Source organism: Colossoma macropomum, unplaced genomic scaffold (genome assembly GCF_904425465.1).
Source record: "Colossoma macropomum unplaced genomic scaffold, Colossoma_macropomum, whole genome shotgun sequence".
NCBI classification, from domain to species: domain Eukaryota; kingdom Metazoa; phylum Chordata; class Actinopteri; order Characiformes; family Serrasalmidae; genus Colossoma; species Colossoma macropomum.
Window position 1 is genome coordinate 18,969,822 of NW_023494805.1, and position 9,879 is coordinate 18,979,700.

Below are 9,879 nucleotides of genomic sequence, written 5' to 3' on the forward strand. Positions count from 1 at the left end.
AAATGTGTTGAAGAGTAACTGGCTTGGCGTTTTTCTTTCTTTCTTCATTTCCTTTTGGTAAAATCCTGCCAGCTAGTGGACAAAAAATGAATGACATTCTCAGCTCAGGGAACTAGTCGAATGCCACAAGCGTCTATTTTTATCCAGGCAAGTTTATAAATTGACACAGTCAACTGATGTTTGTCACAGCAGACAAACATTAGTTGACAGCAAGCAAATGCTGAAGGCTGAGTTAAATAAACTGATGCAGACTTTAAAAAACCTTAGCCTTAATTTGCTAAGAAAGAGATTACAGGTAACTTGAAAAACACAAGACAGACCGTTCTGTATTTGTAAGCAGCAGATGAAGACAGAAGGTGGGAATGGGAAACTTCTGTATTACTGCATCAGGCAATGTAGACAGTGAAGAAGATCTGCACCGATGCCAAGTGAGGAGCCTTGAGTGTGATGGAAAAACTGTAAAGGTGGAAACAAATCAAGAATCTGACCAAAGGTCTCCCAAAACTTGTTCATTGGAAACAGCAAAAAGGTATTTATGCTCAAATAACACATGGCTTTCATGAGGCTACTGTAGAAGTGGATAAATAAGGCTGGGCAATACGACAATATATGTATTGTTATTGTGATTAGTTATGTCACAATACAGTACAATATGCTTTTCTGAACATATTGCATATATCATCAGTACTTGTAGAACACAGACCAACAGTTTCATTATAAAGAGAGCAAAATTAGTTCCGTTTAACTAAATTATTGCAACACAGTATGCCAAATATTTAATGAAAATCATTGTGCTCACAGTTGTTGAAATAATTTTCTAAATGTAGCACTTCTGATTCTTTTTTCTCTGTTCCAGCTGATCAAAAATCTGAAAAAAAGAAATATTGTGTATCATGAAATTTTCTTTAAGTATTCTATATTTATGCCATATTGCCCAGCTCTGGGATAAAGCATGAATATCACACAGCCTAAATCATTAGTAAGATTTTTACTCATGCCCTCGTACTTCATGAACTTGTCATCTACCTTTATTTTCCTTGGCTGTATGAAATAACTGAGTAAAATGCGCGAGAGTAAGAGCTAAAGGTGCTAAGTGTGGCCAGCAGACGCTTAGAGAACTCCGATTCCCAGCATGCCCACATAACAGGAAGCTGAAGATTATCAGCTCGTCGCTAACCTTTGTTGACAATTTGGTTTCGTGGCCAGTCAACAGGTAAATAAACGTTTAAAAAATGAATTATACCCTTATCTTAGAGGCTTAGTTATACTGATACACTGCGTACCTTTACTTGTTCCATTTATCTGGCGAACATTACATAAACAGCTAAGTTAGTTAGCTACTTACGTTAGCTGGCTGTGTAAAGCTTATCAGTTACCTTAGCTTGATAGCTCGCGGAAGTACAGCTAACTGCCGAAAACGGAGTTTAAACGTTTTTGAATGCGCATCATTTATTTAGTAATTAGTGCTTATTGTGAAGTCCCGCGTTTCTTTTCTGCCTGTCCAGGTGTGTCACCTATGAAGGAGGGGACTCCCTGAGCACTTTCACCATGCGACCCGCTCGGTCAGGTGGGAAAGGGAAAGGTGCACAAATACAAAATCAAAATCACAAGCCTAACAAAGCCAAAGCAACCCGGGAGACTGTGAACCCCAGTCCTGAGTCCAGTGGTCAAAGTCAGAGCAAAAAATCTAAAAAGGTTCAAGGGTAAGTGTACACTACCTTAAAGGGGCACATTTCAGCCAAAATAAAAAATTAACCATCTGTTGTAAACATGCTATCTTGTCTCATACAGCAGTGCTGCAGCAGTCGCCAGAGTCGGGCTGTATGATACTGACATACGATACCGCTCGATAAAGCTCTTGGATATCACAATGGCGATATGAGAAGCGCTAAATTATTATCAAAAAGTGTGCCTCTGACTGGATGTGACAAAAGTGCTGTCTCTTATTTTTAATGTGTAAACAGAAATCTAACTAACCTCTCCTTTAAACAAATAGTAAAATACACAATTGTAAAAGCACAATTCACAATTCTGAAAAATTTAAAACATTTAAAACAATACTGGGTGTGAGAACAAGCTTTTATTTCTATTTTTTATTTCTATTTTTTTGTTTTTACAGGCTTGTATTTCAGGATAGAGGAGTTCTTGAGCTGTGCATGTGTGTGTTTGTAATTGGCTGTTTAGCCTAATGGTTAAGTTGGCCACAACTATGCTATACATATGCAGAGTTTTCTCTAACAGCTTGTTCGTTACCCAGCTCACATCTTCCTGTCCTTCCTCCCTCTCCCACACACACACACCGGAATGCCCCTTTAACATAGTTCCATCACCATGTCATTAAGTGAATTATGCTCATCATGCACCTCGTCTCCCCTAGATCAGCTCTGGAGAATCCCAATCAAACAGTAAAAGCTGCAGGTCAGCTGAATCCCAGTCATCCTAAACATGGGGAAGCCAGAGGGGTGACCTCCGACACGCAGTCAACGTCTGAGACAGAAGAAGCCAAGCTTTCAGGTCACAATCGCCAGCTACGCCAGCAGTGTCCAACAAGGGTATCAGATGCTGAGGATGAAAACAGGTACTACAAGTTTGGAATGTTTGTCTTGTGAAATAAACAAGTATTTATGCAGCATTGTGTTCTTTAAACATCCTGCAGTTTGACAGCATTCTGTCAATCCCTTCACAGTGAGGTGGACCTGTACAGGGGAGCAGAGGAAATAGAACAAGAAAGGCAAGAGAAGCAACAGTCATATGCAGGTATGAGCGTTTATCATGCTCAGGAAATCAGAATATGTACAAGTAATGCTCAGCTGTTTGGTCTTTTGCGTGATGAAGATGTTTCTTAGTCAGGCGCTATTTCAGCTAGCAAACCAGCTGAAATCTTGAACATAAGAAAAGAGTTAACCATAGCCAGTACTTTCTGTTGCTGCAATACAGTTCGTTGGAGCTTGTATTATCGTCAGATATAGATACTGAATTAATGCAGACTGCTGACCCACAGTGAAAAAAAAAACTGTTTACAACAATCAAGTATTAAGACTTTACAAGGATTATGTTGTGAAATATTTAAATTCAAGACATTCATTGAGATAGTAATAAGCTAAATATATACAAAATCAGCATTAGTAGGTGGCTGTCTTTTTTAATTTGTTTAAAGTGAAATTTAAAGATTTAGAATTATAAGTTTAATTTTTAAATAAAAAAATGCTGTTCCACTATTTCATGTCACTACCGAAACACAGTTTTAGTCCATAGGTAGAGCTTATTTTAGCCACGCCCCTGCATTTTAGAGCATTTTAGTTTTTGTGTTCTAATGAAAAATATTAGTATTTTATTATTTTATTTCAAAGCTGTGTTTGCTAGTCATGTACTGGCTAGTTGTGCTAAAAACAAGTTAAAATGTCACTACCAAAACATTTGGTAAAGTTTTGGTAGTGTTGTGATTGTTTTTTTAGGGACAAATTGAATATTCAGTCATTAGTTTTAGTAAAATACATGTTTCATGTTTTTTAGAAACACCAAGGTGACATTAAATGAAAAATGATATACTGTAATGATCTTGATAAGTTATCAGCCTAAGATTTGATCACCACTTTTCAATCATAAGATATTCTAAGTGTTAAATTTATTATAACTTCATTCTCAGTGTTTTACAGCTTTCTCAGCCATTACCAACTCATATAGAGCTCTGTTTATTCTGGAAACATGTACAGTTTAATTACATTTTTACAGCTTCATACAAATGAGTTGAAACCTATGAAGTTGCAGAACAGTAGAATCATATTAGAATCATTTTGTACACTTGCCTGCAACAAAACCATTGAATCCAAACATTTGCATTGTGATTTCAAACTTTTGAACACTAGTTATTTTATTCAGCGCCCTCGGCGCCTAATTTAGAGGACCAGAACAGTGTGGCTGCTCCTGAGAGTCTGCTCCCCTACAGTGAGAGAGAGTGGAAAGGCAACACCTTCAAAAGTCGCCTAATAAAAAAGGTAAGATTTCCACTGCAGTCTTTGTCGTATGTCTTTCTTTGCAGCACAATACTCCTCTATGCCATTGCTTTTAGGGCTATGAGGCAGTAGCTCAGAGATTTTTTGAGAGTCTGCGCAGAGTGAGAGGTGATAACTATTGTGCTCTGAGGGCAACCCTCTTCCAGATCCTCAGCCAATCTGAAAAGCTCCCGGCCTGGCTCCAAGACCCTGATATGAGTCAGGTTTGACCCCATCGTTTTTTTTTCAGTAACCTTAAAACTACCACATATATATATATATATATATATATATATAATGTGTGTGTGTGTGTGTGTGTGTGTGTGTTGGCTGCTATTATATTACATAGTTCCTTATGTGTATTTCTACTTTTCTCTCCTAGTGGCCAAAACAAATGCAGTCTGAGCTGGATTTAATAAAACAGTGGAGATTTCCACTTGATTGCAAAAACGAAGGAGGAGCAGTAGAGCAGCTGGAATGCTGTCTGAAGCGGTTAAGAGAGAGGGTAACTTTCATCTGTACATCATTATCCGCTTTCAGCACAGCTAATACAAGGGTTTTTCACAGCACTAATATCAACGGGTGAAAAAAAGGATCTGTATTTACTTTAAGGCCACTGTGAGTTTGCTTACTGCACTGCTTACTTACAGTTGATCACTGTGTATCAATCAAAATATTCAAAACTGTGTTGTGTAATAACTTTCTGTATGGAAAGTAGGGAGCTTCTAGAGGCCTTAAACCTTTCAGACATCTGGTTCCTATCTATGGAAGCATATCAGTATCAAATTTAAAATGAAAATGTAATATGTAAATATTTTACTATTATATTTACTCTGTATGTTTATATTTAAATTTCCTGCTCATATATGCAATGTTGAGCTCAAAATAACTCACATTCCATGCTGTGATTTTTATTTGCCATTAGGTAAACTTGTATTGATATTTCATTTACACAAAAATTTAGATGCTTTATGAGCAGCCTTATTTAAATTAAAATGTATTTCCAGAACTGCATATTTATGCTTAACGTGGCTATGCAATAACTGCAATAAGGCTTTGTCTGAAGACATGGCGGCTGATCTTTCTTTAGAAGATGGAGCAAAACAGAGCAGTGTATCATTTTGTGATGGTTTTTTAATCAAATGAGATTTTTCTTTTTTAATCAGCCGACCATTGGATACAGATGCGGAAGATAGAGCTTAATCTAGCATCGAGGGCTATTTTCTATCTTACATAGTGAGCATCAGATGAGGATACATTTCTGTCTTCCACTTTATCTGTTACCTAAAGTGTACTCATAAAATGATTTAGTTGTAATTGTACTGGAACACATAGACATGTGTGTGTCACAGTGAGCTGGATCATATTAGCCAGCTGATAAAAACAACAGATGAGGAACCTGTTTGGGAATGTAGCGTTAGCTAGCATTAACAATAGCTTTTAGCTAGCTTAATTCTGCAGCCCTTCAGAATTCATGTAGTGCATCAGCGGGTGAGGTGATGGCAGAGCAATATATCCACCTTTGATTCTCACTTTGTAAAAGATATCCTTGCATGGCAACAACAGGAATCTCTAAGTCCAGCCTCACTTTCAACCAAATACATTGCCATTTTACATATTACGTTTTCATTTTAATTTTGATGCTGATATGCTTCCATACCCATCACCATCGCTGTGAAAAACTTTGACTCTAAGTTTCTCAAGAATGGCCCATTTCACATCAAACCACCCTGACTTTGTCTACATCTTAACTATTTCATTACGTAGATTGTTTTTTAAATCTGTTTAATTCCCCTTTGAAAGCATAACTACAGTATCAATAGAAAGCTTAGAATTTGCATGTTGGACAGATCTTCTCTATTTCAATGAACTATGATTGAGAATTTTTTATATAAATTTACAACATGCATATGTTATGTTTTTAATGTGTCACTGCGCTTAAAGGAAAATAATCATGATTCCTGGCCAAAAAAAAAATCTTATTTCAACCATCTCGACTTCAGTGGCAGGAGGCAGTGCAGTGTGCGAGTCCAGCAGAGAGGGAGCATATTAGTCAGCAGGTGTTTGTAGGTAAAAGAGAGGAATATGAGCTGCTGGAGGCCCTGAAGTTCCTGATGCTGAGAACAGCTGTCCAGCTTCACCTAGACATGGAGAAGGGTTTACAGGTTCCTGAGTTCTGCTGGCTCCTCTTCGCCAGAGACACCTCCAAGTGCCCTAGAAGCTTCTTTACCAATCATCTCAGACACGTGGGCTTCAGTGGTGGACTGGAACAGGTGAGAACTCCATCTACACTTGGGTACAGAAAAGAACTGTACCATCAGTATATTTTATATTAGCGGTAAGTTTTGAGTTATGTTTCAGTGCAGATCTGCCATCCTCTGTGGAAAACTCCCTATTAATACATTACCATTCAGTTTTACTTAGAATCACCAAAAGCTGGGAATCACTGTTTTCTGTAACATAAAACTAGTTTTTGCAGTACATGATTCTAACAAGATGCTACTACTGTTAGCTAATTTGTATGAAGCTGTAAAAATGAATTTAGTTTGTGTTCAGGTGTGCTCAGAACGATTAACAAAGCTGTAGATGATTCTGATGATTCTAAAAATTAACATCAAGAATGCCTTGTATTTGAAAAGTGGAGATGAAATCTCGAAGCAGATAACTGAAACGACTGTAAATAGATTATTACTGTATATTATTATCCGTTAATAATTTCATGTTGAAATATTAATTAAAACATTCTAGGATACCTTCAGGCACCTATCTTATAGAAGGTTATGGAATTTCAATCTACACTGTGAGTTATTGTTTATTAAATAACAATTAAATTAACAATTGAATTAAATAACAGCAATTATTCATATGATTTCAAAATGATTGATTATTGATTTTGATTGTAAGTGCAGGATTCTGGCATAATTTCCTTTAAACAACTTTATAGTGGAATAATCCTTAAATCTCTGTACACATTTAATTTGCAATTACACCTACATTTATGGCATTTGGCAGACGCTCTTATCCAGAGTGACTTACAGTTTGATCATTTTACACAGGTAGGTGAAGGTACTGTTAGGAGTCTTACCCAAGGACTCTACTAAAGCATGAGGAACTATTCTGTAAGCAGGGAATTAGAAAGAATGTCTTTAAAAGTATTTACAAATTTAGCACTTAATCAGTGATTGTATGACAAACTTTATATGTCTTTCTTGACAAAGAGGTAAATTCAGTAAACATCACAATACTCAAATAGATAAACTCAAAATAATCTTTGATCTCTGTCAGGAATGTATGGCTAAAAAAAAACCCTAAAATATAACTTCAAAGATGAGCAGTGACAAACTACCTGTAATATTCTGTTCCTTTCCTGTAATAAAATTTGGACAGTAGTACAGAAGTATACATATAATCAATTTTACCCCAGTCCATCTCAGCAACATCACATATGTCACCTATGTGTTATCAAATCAAGACATGTATTGTCGTATGAACACCTCTGGTCAAATGACATGTTACACATTCTCTACAAAGAATACACTTCGGCACATTTTACTGCAGAATTACTGTTTATTCGCTGAATTTAACATATTGGGGGGGAAAACAGTCAAACATTGTGGCACAATTTATTTATTTCTTTGTTGTTGTTTTTTTCCGATATGTTAAACTGAGCAAATAAATAGAAAATGTACTCTAAAATTTGCAGAAAAATGTCATATTTGAGCATGTTCTCTGTAGGGGATGTGTAACTTATTTTCATTAATAAAATAAAAATAATGTAATTTTACTTTTGCATATGACTGTGTGAGAACATTGTTGTACATGTACATGTATTACTGTAAAAGTTCTTTTGCAAAGTCTCTTAAGGATGCCCAATAGAAGGCCCAATTAGCTGTCATGTGGCTTTCTGAAATAAATACTGAGCAAGATATTGCCCGTGGAGCAATTCCATGCATCCATCCTAGCCCTTTTTATAAACTTCATGTACTACCAAGCAACTTCACATACGGCCATATGTTCCATTTTTGTTGTTGTTGTGGGTTTCATTGTCTTTTTTTTGCAAGAAAACAAGTTAATGCATAAATGGAAAAACTACAAAACTTGTTCAGACACAGAATGAGCGAGCAACAGGAGATCAAGCGATAGTTTGCCTGCATATAATTTCTAGATTTTTGCAGATTAGCCACCAGTGCATTGTGTTGGGTGAAGATGATAAAGCATTGTCTCTTTTTCTGTCTAATACAGGTGGAGATGTTTCTGCTTGGGTATTCTCTACAACAGACAATCCAGGTCTATCGCCTCTACAAGACTGACACTGAAGAGTTTATCACATACTATCCAGATGACCACAAAAAAAACTGGCCTTGCCTTAATCTTATCACAGAAGATGACAGGCACTATAACGTACTTGTATCCAAACATGACACATCCAAATTTGACACATCAGGCAGACCTATATGGAACCTCCCCTCAGATGGCCACGCCCAAAAAAGACACGTTACACATCTGTAAAGAAAGCTGGATACATTGACAGATGTTCTCAGGCGCAGTTTTATCTGATAATTTGCCCAGGGGAACTGTATAATGTTTAATGCCGTCCATGTGCAGTTAATGTTTAAAATATTTTCTGTTTACTTTTTCATTGTTTGTGGTTTTCATTCAGATTCTGTTGTTTATTTGACTGAAACAGGGGCAGTTTATTATTAAGCACTTTCTTGCACAGTTGTCTCACAGTTATAAATGAATGCTGGCGCACAATTCAGGGTCCACTTTCTTCTAAACAAATGACAAAATCATTGAAAAAATATATATATATATGGATGGAAAGAAATGGGAATTTTAAAAATTAAATGGTCAAACCTAAAACAATTCTGCTTTAAAACTTGTACATTTTAAGGGCAATGACTGTTGGTATGTACCAATTAAACGGTAAAGCAGAGCTTTTCCGATTGTCATGTATTTCTTTTGCAAATGTGACTTAGGTTCACTTTTTAGGAAATATGCTATGCTGCTATGTGTGTTTGTAAAGATTTGGTGTTGATGAACTTTCAACCAAGGCAGTTACCACGGTTGATGACGTGATGCCAGCACGGAGAGCTGATAAACGCCAGGTTCAGTTTCATTTTTACTTTCGTATAACCTGAGTGAAATCAAAAGCTGAAGGAGGCGTTAGCTAAGGTAACAGGTCATCTCCCCAGTTAAAAACAAAACCGGGTTTTTACTTCATTAGTACACTCGGTGGCCAATGCGAGCAGTATTAGAGTCGTAACAGCACAAGGATTTTTCATGTTGTTTCTTAGTAGAGTATTTTACAACGGCTTTGAACGCGGCTCAGCCAATCAGATTTTAGGACCAGAACTGTCTGAATTGTAATGTTCATTTGTACCGCATGTGGTGTTCTCCGCATACAGCAATACAGCAGCTTAAATGAGGGACTTTTCAGCCATGCTAAATTGCGGAGGCTATTATTTACATAATCTTCAAATATTTGATAATGATTGCCAGATCAGGCAGAAAAACGTGTAAATATACCAAAGATCTGTAAAGGACAGCGCCAGCCTTCTGCACTTTCACTCTGATCATGGGCTGTATGTAAATCAGTAAAGAAACAGTATCAGGCATAACCTAATCATTATCCTCAGCCTTGTGATTGAGCGTTCGTATCACAAGAACGTCATAGCAGGTCTCGTCCACCAGAGGGCGTGTGTGTGTTTACAGAAACACAGAGAGAAGCTGAGCACCGAAAACGCAGAAAACCAAGCCCAGTTTATTTTTGTGTATAAGTTGGCGCAAAGCGTTCGTGTCCTCTAAGTAGAGCTGGGAGTATGACAATATTTATTATAATCTAAATAATGTACATCACAGTATGTTACAATAAGCTTTTCTGAGC

At 36.8% G+C, this 9,879-nt stretch overlaps 1 protein-coding gene across 1 annotated transcript; it reads left to right on the plus strand.

Annotated features, from left to right (window-relative positions):
- Window positions 1–1,074: 1,074 nt before the first annotated feature.
- otulinb (OTU deubiquitinase with linear linkage specificity b) lies at window positions 1,075–8,871 on the plus strand. The gene is made up of 9 exons (XM_036596959.1): window positions 1,075–1,213; window positions 1,506–1,703; window positions 2,378–2,578; window positions 2,687–2,757; window positions 3,880–3,995; window positions 4,070–4,216; window positions 4,375–4,497; window positions 5,996–6,265; window positions 8,235–8,871. Exons 2-9 carry the CDS (start codon window positions 1,549–1,551, stop codon window positions 8,499–8,501), a joined length of 1,350 nt encoding a protein of 449 aa, XP_036452852.1. The 5' UTR covers window positions 1,075–1,213; window positions 1,506–1,548; the 3' UTR covers window positions 8,502–8,871.
- The last annotated feature ends 1,008 nt before the right edge of the window (window positions 8,872–9,879 follow it).

Excerpts from the sequence above, each read along its gene's own strand:
- otulinb (XM_036596959.1), top strand. The coding sequence starts at position 1,549 with ATGCGACCCGCTCGGTCAGGTGGGAAAGGGAAAGGTGCACAAATACAA. Across the intron at positions 4,217-4,374 it reads AAGACCCTGATATGAGTCAG|TGGCCAAAACAAATGCAGTC; the intron begins GTTTGACCCCAT and ends TTTCTCTCCTAG. Across the intron at positions 6,266-8,234 it reads TCAGTGGTGGACTGGAACAG|GTGGAGATGTTTCTGCTTGG; the intron begins GTGAGAACTCCA and ends TGTCTAATACAG.